General features: G+C 37.8%; 1 protein-coding gene across 1 annotated transcript in view; it reads right to left on the reverse strand.

The window, feature by feature from the left end:
* Nucleotides 1-742: 742 nt before the first annotated feature.
* The window catches only part of b3galt1b (UDP-Gal:betaGlcNAc beta 1,3-galactosyltransferase, polypeptide 1b), a 38,492-nt gene continuing 25,207 nt past the window's right edge, over nucleotides 743-14,027 (reverse strand). The window contains exon 2 of the mRNA XM_072397696.1: nucleotides 743-3,309. Coding sequence (XP_072253797.1) covers nucleotides 2,087-3,073 — 987 coding nt within the window. The 5' untranslated portion in view covers nucleotides 3,074-3,309 and the 3' untranslated portion in view covers nucleotides 743-2,086. The remainder of the gene's footprint in view (nucleotides 3,310-14,027) is intronic.

Below are 14,027 nucleotides of genomic sequence, written 5' to 3' on the forward strand. Positions count from 1 at the left end.
AAACTAATTCCCTTAATATCCAGATTTAAACCCACACATTTCTTTTTTTAGGATTGTGGGAAAGATTTAACCAGATTTTTTTGAAGATTTACCGAATTATTGTTGCTAATTTTCACAATGGAACTTTTTGGCAGCATTTGGCTGGCTTTTAGTAAGTCCATGTTATACATATTTGTATTCTCATGAATACCAGAAACTGTTTTTGGTTCTTCAAGAATCTGCAAATTTTACTTGATTTATGTAAAAAAAAAAAAAACGCTATATATTTCATTCTGTACATTGCTGCACCATTCTCAAATGAGGCAACACTGGTGATGGCAACCCCACAGGCCGAATTCAAAACAACCTACTAAACCATCAGTACTAATCTGTGCTGATTACTCATCTTTTGGGTTAATGTACATCTTTAAATCATAACAATCCACATTTATAACTTCTCAGCAGAAAACTAAGATGATTTAACTTCATGATTTTATTGTATACGTCATGCTCAAAGCGTCTATAAGACACCTTATCAGAGCTTCAGAATCTGACACCACAATCTGCACTTCAAAACATTTTATAGTTAACTGTAGCATTCAACTACAGTCACATATGTTTTTCTTAAATGTCTAAATGATCCTGAACACATTTAAAAAAAAAAACATGTAAAAATTAAAGGCCCAATACTTCAACACGCCCATGACTCTCTACAACTACAATACTGAAGAAATTGGAGGAACACAATAAGTAAAAGCAGTAATTTAATTGGAATTATTCAAGTATTTTCTTTAATATAAAAAAAACATACAACATATGACAACAACCCTTAGATGCTTTCACTGTAAATGTCACATTTGCTTATAATACTACAAAACTTCAGAAAAACAAAGAAGCAAAATTTGGCCACCAAAGCCACATTTTCTTCGAAACAGATACACTTTCCATGATGTTGGTCGGGGTGCTTCCATAGTCACTGATATGCCACATATATATGAGAATACATCCTTTCTTCAGTGGTCTCAGCTACAATTAAACTGAAACTTGTATAACATGGTGCAATATTTTTCTTGATGCACTGAGGAGTTGAGCTGAAACAGCTGCTGATGTACAGCCCACATACCCAAGAGGAGCAGCGGCAGTAACAAGATGCTGGTAGCTGAGATGTATAATTATCTCAAGCATGAAAACTTCACAGTCAGAAGACATGGAAATGCATCTAAAAACCAAAATATACACACAACTTTTTCTGAGAGAAAAGGCAATGTGATGATGACTTTACGTAAACAAAAACCTCAGGCATGTTCATAAAAAAAGAGCAGCAAGTCTAACATCTTTTGGAAAATTGTCAGGTTCATACAATCGTTATAATTCACTTGGTTTTGGATAATGGTAATATGTTGCAGCTTGTTCTCAGCTTCATTAAAACTATGGGGAAAAGGAGAGTGCAGCATGAGTGTAGATGTCAGCAGTTTGGTTATCAGACTTAAGATTTGCATTCTCATTGTTTATTATGATCTCTTAAAGATATTACATAAGGATATAATATAGTAATGTTATACTTTATTGATTCCTTCATTCTTTTGGCTAGCACTCCTGCAAGAGTGTCAGAGTGCTGGGTCAGCAGTCATGGAGCTGGAAGGGATTGTTGCTCAAGGACACTTAAAAAGGGCAAGAGGTTGTCAGTCTGAGGGCCTGAACCAAGGCTGCCAAATTGACACGCTGTCTCTAGCGGTTAGGCCACACCGATTCATTTTCACCTCTGACTGACTGATTAATTCTCCTGAAAAAAAAATAGCACGTTGTTGGACAAAAACAGACTAACACACAAACAATAAAACCTCCTGTAACAACTCTGCTTCTTAAGTTTGCACGAGAATATGCACTTTACAGGCCTCATGCATTCAATAACAATCATGAGTTATAATCAGCAGAAATACATGGAAATGGATTTATTGTTGACATCTGTCATACAATAGAGACTTCCAGAAGCACTCAGAGTTATCACTTAATTATTGGCCCTTTTCTCCTTTTCTATACATGAAAAGAAGACAAAACAAGGAAAAAAAAAAAAGATAAAGTTTTTGTTCAGAGATCTGCATGTCCCCTAACATCTGAGGTGCTTCTTGCTGGACATGTCATTCCAAATGCGGTGCATCTCCTCTGGGGAGATCTGGTGGACGGTGATAACCCGCCTGTATCTACAGAGACTGTAAGCCATTTTCCAGTGATTGAAACCACTGTTCTGATAAGGGTGTATACCCAGCTTACGCAAACACAGTCCCACATACACGTCCTCCAGGTGCAACAGTCTTGTGTGTAATGAAGTCTTGAAGATCAGCTCAGCTACATCTGCTGAGAACACATAGCCAGTGCCTGAGCAGAAAGGTGGGTATTTACTGTCAGGATACAAGTCTCTGGGCATGTACCACTTGCTGCGCATATCCCTGATGGGACCACCATTTATCACGTAGCCAGTAAAATATCTCCTTCTTGGCTTAGTGGCGGGCTTCAGGAGCTTGTGGATCAGATTGTCCATGTTGACAAAGATATCGCTGTCTGTCTTCATGATATACCATGCCTTGGGGCAGAAGGTTGCCACCCACCGCATGCCCATCATGGTCTTAAGGGTGAGGTTGTGGTAGGAATCGATAAAGTTCTCCACCACAATGTCATGGAAAATCTGACTCTCCTGCTCCACCATCTGGTTCAGCACAGCGTCTGTGTTCATGCCCAGCAGAAAGATTGTGAGAATGTGGATGTTGCTGTAGGTGCTTTCATCCCCCCAGGTCTCCCGGATGGCCTGCCGTGCATCAAACTCCTTGTGCGTGGTGCTGATAAGGATGACCAGGAAGGGTGTGATGCTTTCACACTTTTTCGGCTCATTGATTACAAATTCAAAGGCATGTGGGTTGAGGGACCGGGTGCGGATGTTGGTGAAGGTGATGTTTTTGGGAGGTTTTGCAGTCTTCCGTATTGGCAAAGACATGTGGCCAACATATGTGGATGTCGGGCGAGAAATACTCAGGTACCACAAAGCGCTCGCCCAGCAGACCACAGTCAACAAGTATAAACATGACACTTTTGAAGGCATTATGCTGCTCTTAGGTGTATTTCGATGAGCTCAATCTCATAAGGTTTTCTTTCCATTAGTGATGTTCCACCCAGTGAGGCAGCATCACGCTGCTCCTGCGTGCAGTTTGACATTAATTGTCAATAGTGGATTACATTAGAAAGAAGAGAATGCTGTTTGCTTTTTAATGCAAAGCACTTTGAAGCCGTGTGGATGTCCAGTTTCTCTTGGTGGTACAGCTGCTTCTCCATTTACATCTGAAAAAGACAGTGAGACAGAGAAACAGTACATGTATATGAAAAATGTATATGGATCTAAAAATATATCTTTGAATAAATCACAAGTTTTTTTTTTAAATCTAATAAAGTCAGCAGAGGCAGTTCAAATATTAATAAAACCCACAGTGCAGACTACTGTCGGAAACAAGTCAAACAAATGGGAGAATACTCAATACACATTCAATTAGCCAAAGTACTCAGAATTACAATATAAATCGCACTTTAAAATGAGTTTTTATCTTTCAAATAAATTTAGGTGGAGGGGGGGAAGAACTCATTTTATGTTCAGATGCAATGTCTATTATTCATAGTTGAAAAATACTTTTCATTTTGTGTGAACACACACATTGGGAAAACCATTTTACAGGCTTCTGATTTGTTCCCGTTTGTAATACTCATTGTGCTCCTCTGTATAAGTCATAAGTTTGGACATGCATGCACACAGGAAAGCACAGTCATCACTTGTATCCTTGCCACCGTTTGAACAGATGCACAATTAACAGCAACGCTCTTTGACAGCTTTAAAACGGGAACACTGATATACTTTAAACTTTGCTGTGCCAAACTGTAAAAAACAACAGCACTGCAAAGAAAACTTCTGCTTTGGAAGGACTTTAACAGAAGTATTTTCACAACGTGTAATCAGCTAAATGGATTTCAAGGATAATAAACGAAAGGACACCTATTATTATGAAAAATACACATTATAAAAGAGTATACAATTTATTGACAAGAATATGTCATACTACCTAACAATCAGAGCATTCAATTATTTGTTGTGGAGTTTAGATGTCGGGGAGTGTTTAGTGATAAAAATCACGTTTTTCAAAAAGTATGTTCTGTCAAATGTGATCAATAGCACTTTTCTCTAAATTTGTCTCTGGAAAAAAATCCACCCGCAGAGAGATGCTGAGGAGACAACACTGTACTGGGTGCATGTTAACAAGGGCCAGCGAGACTATTATCTGGACCATCGGTGTCATCAGTTTCAATAGCTGTAAACTCCATCTCCAGGCCACCCTTAATCCCCTGCAGATATGTGCCAGACAAGCCCTGAAAGCCTCCTGCCTCACGACAGAGTCGGTGTTGATCCAGGAGTTTATAACCCAACTGTGTGATTGGCATGCTTCTCGCCAGCTCTTCTCTTGACCCTGAATGCAGGGCCACACGATGATTAACTTGTTTTTCTGGAATGGCACAAATAACTTCAGAAACTGATCCCTTCATGCTGTGGAGGGCGGGTACTTAAAGGGGCAGGGGGGCCTGTGAGGTCCTAGAGGTGCGGACACAGAATTTTAAAATCTTGGTCTTTTGTGAGAATCTTAGAAACAACCTCTGACTGTTTGCACCAAAACTTAAAAGATCCTTTTCAACATTCAACATATGATCCTTGTTTCCTGTAAGAGAACACTAAACCATGATGAGCCCCTTTCCCTTCAATGATTTATGCTTGTTTTGTTTTAAGCCACACCACTATACTGTCTGCCTGGTGCAGTTATCTTTCACCTGTCAAGTACGGACACTGAAACAGCTTTCGGTTGTGCTTTTGCGTAGGTGGCAAAGCACCTATGGTACTCTATACGTTGACATGTAGATCATGTTGCCAAGTTTTTGAAGCTCTTGGTGACTTTTCTTTTCACCCAGAAAAGATCAGAGGATACACTTCACAGAAGAATGGCTACAATGCAGTAAAATCCATATACTTATCTTCAAAGCTGGAGAGTAGCAGAAGCCGGTCTGAGCAGACAAATGTAGCTATAATGAAATAATTTGTATTCCATTTAACAATACAGTGTAATTACCTGCTGCCTGTTCCCTTACACAAAAGGACTTTGTTAGCCTCAAAGACACAGCCATTAACAACAAAGAACAAACATACTTTGAAAGCAATTATTATTTTCTTTACATAATGTAACCTGTCACACGAATGCCTGCCTGACTTTTATACATACAGAGAATGCAAAATATCTTATCTTTCATCTTGATCACAACCATCTCTGAAGATTTTGTCTCACAAAGAGATTATATTTTTATATTTACAATTTTCAGCCGTGAAACTGTCATACAGATGCTGCTTCTCAGTCCCCCCCAGAGTCTTTCAGCAAAGCTCTTAGACTGATAATATTTTCTTCACAATATCGGACTTTTCTTGGATCCCAAATGTGCCAGAACAAACAATCGCTCCATTTCAAAACAGCTTACTTAAGAACAAGACACGAGAAATACCACATCGTCAGTATTTTCTTATAGCAGAGTCAGGTTGAGTGAATACAATATAGCAGAGGCTGTTCGATCTGGTGTTAATAACACAGAGAAAACAATAACCAACAGGAAAACAAGGGACTTGTGGTACGTAAGCTGACACTGAATCCCACATGGTTGCTTTGAGTTTTTGCGTGCCAGAATAAAACAAACACATTCCTGAGACATGACTGGGGCGATGCTTATGTGAGTTTTTAACACATAACCTCCAGTTGCTTTTCAGAACTAACATTTCTGAACAGGTCTCCAGTCTCTTACATGCCTACACACAACTAAATCAAACAGACTGGTATAGAAGAAAGCCAATTTTAAAACTCTTGAATGACAATGAATTAGCCTGTAATGAACTGAGGATGCTGCTTTTTAAGCCAAACTGAAGAGGGGCTTTATAATGTCTTTAATGTCTTGTTGCTATGCTGAACAGCACTGACAAGTGTGCCGACAAACCATTGCTAGAGTAATCTTCATACTGTATTCTTAATTGTAACTGTAACACAGTCATATCAAATGATAAACCAAGTTCTTGTGTGATAATTACTGCTAAAATTATTGTGCATCGCCTCTAACCTTTTGGTTATAAAAATAAGAATGGGACTGCTTGCCTGTGAATCAGGTGTCAACATCTATCAACAAACAGTTATCAGGATGTAAGAAAATGCTGGAAAGAGAAGAGACAGAGAGATGCTGAGCTTGATAAAGTGAAGACTAGATTGAGTGCAAAAGTCTAATCTTAACAATCTTAATGAGGCCAAAGACACTTATGCTTTCTGCTCCGCTGCAACTTCACAGAGCAGTGGTTTCTAACTCTATGTCTGACTTCAGGTAGGAAAAGTGTTAATTAAGAACTACACAAAAGCTGTCAATCACTGTTGTTGGGGAGTTTTAATTCAATCACAATGAAATGGAGTATACATTAAATTGTTTCTGAATTGTAGAAAGTAAAGTCTCCAACGCTCGTATTTAACACCGACGTGGCAGAGGCCATTTTAGCTTGTTATATATCAGGACAAGAATTTGTTTTTCAGGATGCTGGTTATATCTTTAAAAAAACCACATCCTCATTGTGTTTGAAGATAATTATGTTTAGTGTGACAAAGGACTGGTTTAAATTGAAATTTTATGTAAAGTGTACCAGTGGAATCTTACTAAACAAATATGAATATATGAATATGATGCACAGTGAAGTGCTTTTTTAACGTAGCACCAAGTCGATAATCATCTCATTTCAAAAATATAATCAACAGATTTATGTATGTGTGTGTGTGATTGTTTAAAACATTAAGAAAAGAGAATCTAGGTCTGTAATTCTATTTTGGTGGTAGGGGGTAAGGAGATGCAATACTGATGGGTAGGAGAACACTTTTCTAAAAACAAATACAGCTTAACAGCTCATTAAGAAAATGAACAAAAATTGAAAATTGGAATAACTAGAATACATTTGGGACTGACATTGGTCCCCAGAGTAGTAAATATAATATATTTTTTTTCCTTTCGTGATTGATCAAAAAGACTGTCAGGTTTTTAGCCTCATTAGGAAATCATAAGGGGATAAGCACAGCCTTTAGTCTAAATGAGAAACTGACGTACGCCAGTTTTATCGCCTTGATGGAGCTACTTTAAGCAAAGCAAGCCAAATATTCTGCTGTCAGATGCAACACTTTGGAAATCTTAGTTCGCTCCTTGTAAGTTTTACATTATGGCTGTACCTATCTAAAAATGAGTTTGCAGGGATGATCTGAGTGAGAGACACAGAAATGACTACATGTAGGGTCATGACTTATCAGTCGCAAGGTAGACCTACTGTGAGGCATAGCTTTCATTGTTTATTCATTCTAAGCGAGAGCGTGATGAGCTAAATGAACATGACGCTCTACCCAGTGAGACCACAAACCTGTCAGGTAAATGTTTACTCAGGTAGCAAATCAAGTGACCAGTTTCTCATAGACTTCTTTGCATCACCAGACTTCTTTTTGTAACCACAGAAGAAGCAACCTGATGGCCATTACAGAGAATGCAGTTTCAAGGTCCCTCCTTTAAGGCTGCTTTCATCATTTATGCTGAATCTATAGTTTTCGCCAAGGTTATTCAGACATAGGCAGGAGAGCTACAGCCCCCTTTTTTGTTTAAAGCTACAGAGACTGAAATAGCTTATTCTGCACAGAGCAAAGACCAGGTTTATCATGGGCATCGTAGAATGAATTATCTGCACAGTTATTTGAGACTTTTTGGTGCACATGGATAAATTGTAAGCATATTATCTCTTATGGCTCCAAAAAGCTTTGACATTCCCTATTGGTGCCTCCCTGAAGCTGGTTTCAGAGGTGTTAAGTGAAATGGTTAAAGAACTGCTGAGAAAAATCAGTGTGAATACTAACAGACAAATTCATTGTTCATTATGAATTGTAATTATGCTGGTAATCCCTCATTTTTTCTCCTATCTCCACCAATAGGTTCACAGGATTTATACATCATAAAATTAGCCCAAACTGTGTGTTATTGCTTATTAACAGATCAGAATCTAAACATAAACGATCCAGTAACACTGGACAGGATGCTTAGCACAACACTCTTTGGCCAACACTTAGAGTTCAGAGTCAGATTGTTCATTTTTGTGACAGCTTGGATTTAGCAGCTCTAACTTGTGTTTAGATTACAGCAGAACTTCTCAGAGCCATCAAGTAGGCTGCAGGCCTCAGTGTAGCTATTATTCCAGTCAGAATTGTCACACTGTCAGTCATCAAATCTCCACTCTGGATGACCAGATTGGAACAGTGATCAACACAAAACAATTGTAAGATATGAAACAGTCTGTGAAGAGTGGAACTGGTGTACCTGATACACATTATGAGTACTGGACCCTGAGGATGTAAAGCTTAGTCAAGATATAGGACAGGGAGGGGAAAGGGTGCTTGGGGGGGGTAATTAGCCTTTTCTACCAACAGAGGTGCAATCTATCATATATTACATAGCAAGAGGTAAACTTGTATGGGGAACAAGGCACAAAGACAGCCATTCATCAAGACATGACATTTCTTTCTCCAAGCTCTCTGGGTTGATCGTTTGGTGGACTGGTTTCTAAAAAGGGCTATTACGCACTTCTCTGCACAAAACAACATTTTTTTTTTTGATTCATGGCCCCATGACCATCTGGAGACAGGTTTCTAAAGTGTTTTTCCAATAACAACATCTAAGAGCTAAGAGATTTCAAGACTGAATTATACAAAGCTGGCATATTAAGAAGGGCGTGTGCCAAAGATTTTAATTGATTACCTTGGCTTTTATTTGACGGAACACTCGTTGAGTATTACTGGTTTTACTACTTTTTACGACACATCACACTAATGGCAGAACTTTAGAGTTTTGCATTTGCATTTTAATAACTTACCACAAAGACTACCTGACTATCTGTGATGTTTTAGTACAAACTCCTCTGCTGCATTAATTTGTCATATGTGAATTACATTTTAAGTGTTTATTGTGTTGATGATATTTTTTTAAAACAATAACAAATGATCAAATTATGCAGCGTCTAAAATTCTGATGAAAGGATGCCCGAATGAGGCAGAGATATGTGAAACATAATATAATTACTGTAGCACAACGGGCATGGAGTTGCTGAGAGACTGACCATATGCTCATTTCAATTCTCAACATTAACTCCAACCTCTTGATATCTGAAGAGATTTTTCTAGTACTCCATCATAAAACATAAATCAAACCAAAGCATAGTTGGGAGGACAATTTTTCAACAACAGCAGTGGATTCCTTAAACATGAATGAGAGTACAAGGCTTATTCATCGCCATGTCTCTATAAAGGCTCCATTTCAGAAGAATACTGTTGTGTACTGTTCCGAGCTTCTGCTCATGAGACACATATTACCTCAGTACATCATGTGAATCCATTGCAGACTGCTTCTGAATAATGATACACCATTTTGAAAGATACTGTAGAGTGCTGCGCTTACTATTGAAACGTCTTTCTTTTAAATATAGTTTGAATTAGGTGAGTGGAGGCAGGATGCTTTGCAAAAACAGCTGTTTTTGAGGAGATGTTCAGTATTTTTGCAATGAACTTGCGTCACTTAAACAAAAACTCAGTATTTATGCAGTGCACGTCTTCCTCTGCTCATTTACACTATGCCTGGCAAAAAACAATCACAGTTAGACAGCTAGAATATGTCAATACAGCATTTTTTTTTATCTGCACCTGCTATAGAATCAGGTGCCTAAAACAATATATAACAATCTGATCATGCAAAAACACTGTTGTTTCATATAATGGTAGATTATTTTCTTTTTTTTTTGTTTTACTAAACCTTTAAAACCTGTGTCCCTTTAAATTGTGTTTTTACATTACATTATAGAAAACCTGAACTGCATAAAACATACCTTAAAGTGAAATGTTTTAATACAATGGCTTTATCCATCGCTCAGATTTGTGTCCTTTGTTTAGTGGGGTTGTGTGAAATAGTTGTCAGTAGTCAGAAGAGCTTCTCAGATGGGAGATAAAATAAAATAACTCAATGTAGAAAGTACATTGGTTTGAATGAGAGCTAGATTGTGAATTTTAACACAGGTTTGTGCTGATAAGCTGATAACAACCACTGCTTCTTATAGTTTTCAATACTGTGGGTTCAGCAAAAATAAAGAATAGGCCTAAAGATATATTCAGAAAAAGAAAAAACAAAGTCATTATGGATAGGAAGATGTTGTGAAAAAACTATTTCCACAACATACCTTTTTGCATCACATTCTGCATGTGCACTGTGCACCAGGCACCCCTCCAGAGTATTTCTTGTTCGGAAAAACAGAAGAATTTCCTGCTATAAAGTGTGTGTGGGTGTGTGTTTGTGAGTGTGAATGGTTTCTATGGAGGGAAGTATTCCAACACTGAATAAATATAACATGAAACTATAAAATTGGGGAACGAATCATTTCGTTACAACAAACATTCAGTATGGATCTTTAACTGGTTCCTCCACTGTTTGTCTCAAATGCTTTTTGATAAAAAGATCTGAGAAATAAAAATGTTTAGAAGTTTTCAAGGTCAACTACAGATACATACTTTTGAAAAAGTAACATGTTTCAATGAAAAACTGCTGTTAAGAAATAATAACTGAAAATAGACTGAAACATAAAAATTTGCTTTTTTTATTACTATTGTTATACTTGATAGTCTTTACACATATGCTTGTATGTCATTTGATGTTACTTTAGATGCTCCGTTGTCATATTGTTTTACATGTTGTAAGAATATTCTTTGAAATAACAATATTGACTTGACAGACTGATTGATTGATGATAAAGTATATATGTATATAACATACACATCAGCACAATATTGACTTCGACATGGTTCGACATTATTGTCTCTGTCTCTTTGCTGAGGTACACATGGATTTGAAATTAGATGAATATAAATATTGTTTTATATTCCGGGGAATATAGTCATTTAAAGTTTTTATACTTAAGGCCTCTGCTACATTCTGCTGTTATAGTCAGCCAAACACTGGGGTTACATTTAAACAAAGAGAATTTAAACTATAAATCTAAAGAGTTTATATTAGATAATTAGAATGATTGAAAACATTAAATGGATTCACTTTTACCCCTGTCACCCTTTGGTTTTGTTATATGTTGAAGATAATTAATGATACTACAAAACAGCATGAGAACAGCTTTTTAAAGTACATAAAGTCCAGTAAAAACAGGGATTATTAGGCTTGTTGCAGCAGGGACGGTTCTTGTTTTAAAGCCAAAGTGTCATTAATTAATGAGAAGAAGTAGAGCATAAAACAATTCTGCAAAAGGGTTAGTGTTGAATCGCTCCTCAAGTTTCACAATTAGCAAATTACTTCCAGTGTTAACTAAACTGAAGAGCAAATGAAGTATGAGAATGAGACAAAAATCTGGTGCATATTTTTAGACTTTACATAACAAGGACTGGCTCTGTCAATTGTCAGTGACAGAGGGTAACATTCATTTGTCTCAGGGTTTCAATATAACATCTTGAGCACTTTGTAGAGGGTTTTTTTATATACAAGACTCTAGTTTTAAAGCAGACCAAGTGGCAACATAGTAAGTCAGGATGATGTTTACATTAGTTTAGAAAGCTACTGATAGGCTAAAACTGCAAGCCATCATCTCTGCAGGGAAACATCAGTGATCACCAGCAGTAACCCTGCTTTTACTGATCTCACCAACTTAATAACTCTTACTGACAGGTCTTAAACACAGTCCGGAGTCCACCAACAATGACATAGAACTTACCAAAATCGCAACCAAAACCTATTCAATTAACTTTAACCAACGTGACTTTGATGCCCAAACTGTACAAAATGCGAATCTCAGTTTTGTTCTGTTCGTGTTTTCAACACCATCCATGCCAACACTTTCTTTCTAGCTGCATTTAGCACAAAAAAAAGTGTTTGCTTATAGAAAACATGCTGCTTCTGAGTCACTTCACTCAAAACCTGTGAGGCCATATGGCCATTGATCTTTATTTTGAATAACAAATGATCCTTAAATCTGATATATTCCCTTTCTCATTCATGGGATTGTGCTGGGCATCTTTGCTCCTGTGGGATTCAGCTGCATTCATTAACATGCCAGAGTGTGCGGCTTTCAACGAGATCCACATTCAGAGGCTGTAAATAAATTATTAGCTGTGACTGAAACAATAAAATTCGTTTTCAGATTTAACTGCTAGATGACAGGCAGCCTCTGTGCCAGGGAACTAATAACAATGGCAGAGGAAATGCAGTCAGGATAAGGAGGTAAAGATCAGGACTTAATGGTCAACTTTAGGACTGCTTTCATTTTTCTGCTATTCACTGTTGCTGCAATAAATTAGCGACAAGGCAGGATGATTTGGCTATTTTCAAAGCAGAGCTGCAGACGAACAGGAAAGTGATGTCCTGCTGGTATGATGCCAGCTTTCTTTCCCCCTGAACAGATGCTACTCTGTGCCCACTATAGTCTTGGTTCCCTTCTCTGAAGGCCTCCCTGTGCTGTATGCTGCAAGCAAAATAAAAATGCTAACCTTGAAGCCTGTCAAGGACACGCTATTGTTATAAGTTGCCAGCTTGAAGCCATCAACCTCCTCCTAAATTTTTTATAGGCTATTTTCAAAACTCACTGTAAACAGTGATGACTTGCATAGAGCTACTTGCTTTATAAATCCATTTCTCAGTTCAACACCTGTGAAGTATCCCAGAGGTGTGAAATGTGTCACTGTTACACACCGCTGACTTGATTGATGTTTTTTGCCACGGAACTCGATAGTGACATCGAGAAAATGTCCAGAATCATAAAAAAGAAAAAGAAACAAACAATATAAAAACCTTTTTCTTCACAGTAACTGTCCTCTGGTGACAAAATGATCTGATAACCAACAATAATTAAATTCATTGAGTTATCACAGACAGCCCAAAGAGAAAGAAAACGGACCATACAATTTATTGCACTAAATTAGATAATGATACAGTTAATGAACATGCTTCAATTTAGAAAGCCTGTTGAAATTGTACATCAGTGGGGTCTGCTGCCCTGCATTAATCACATCAGCTACTTTAACTGTACGTGATCCTGCCTAGGACAATCCATCCATTTTCTATACTGGCTTTATCCAATTCAAGGTTGAGGTAGTGGGGGCTGCAGGAGTGGGGGCTAGAGCCTAACCCCACTGCCATCAGGTGGGAGGTGGGGTAGCACGCATGTCTTTTAGACAATGGAAGGAAGCCGGAGGACTCGCACGCAAAAGAGGAACAAGCAAACTCCACACAAAAAGGCTCCATCTGAAATGTGAACAAGTAACCTTCTTTCTGTGAGGCATCAGTGCAAACCACCACATAGGCGAGTTAGGCATTAAAAATAGATCAACACAAAGTAAACATTGTGGCTTCCACTAAAGCAAACCTTGTCATGAGGTATAGTGCATTTTTTTCTAGCTAATCAGGTGCATTTACTGTGTGAGCTTCCTTTTTGGGAAAATATGTCAAATGTGAGAATCAGGCTTGAGAAACCAGTTAGGTTACCACAAAAGATAATCAATCGTCAAGTGACATCTCTGATTATTTAGTGAATGAATAAAGAAAGAAATAAAAAAACTACTGATGACCAAGTCTACAGATCACAAGAGATTTTCATTTATATAGTGTCCCTTAAAACGTGATTAAAATGTGAGATTTTTTCATTTTTTTTTATGAGGCGTGAGAGAGAGATCGTTTTGTTCACCATCTATCAATCAGTGACACAACTGCTACCTCACATATCAGAACTTCCCTCCACATGATTTAAATGAACTCACAAAGTCTGTAAAAGGCTTTGGCACTTTCAGCTTCAATCTTCCATGAACACCTGAGGCTTTCTGCAAGATTCCTGCAGAAGCAATTTTCAGTTTGGAGTGAAGGTGTATTTCTGTGCATCGTCAAAC

This window comes from Leuresthes tenuis, unplaced genomic scaffold (assembly GCF_036924035.1).
Source record: "Leuresthes tenuis unplaced genomic scaffold, fLeuTen1.0.hap1 SCAF_12, whole genome shotgun sequence".
NCBI lineage: Eukaryota > Metazoa > Chordata > Actinopteri > Atheriniformes > Atherinopsidae > Leuresthes > Leuresthes tenuis.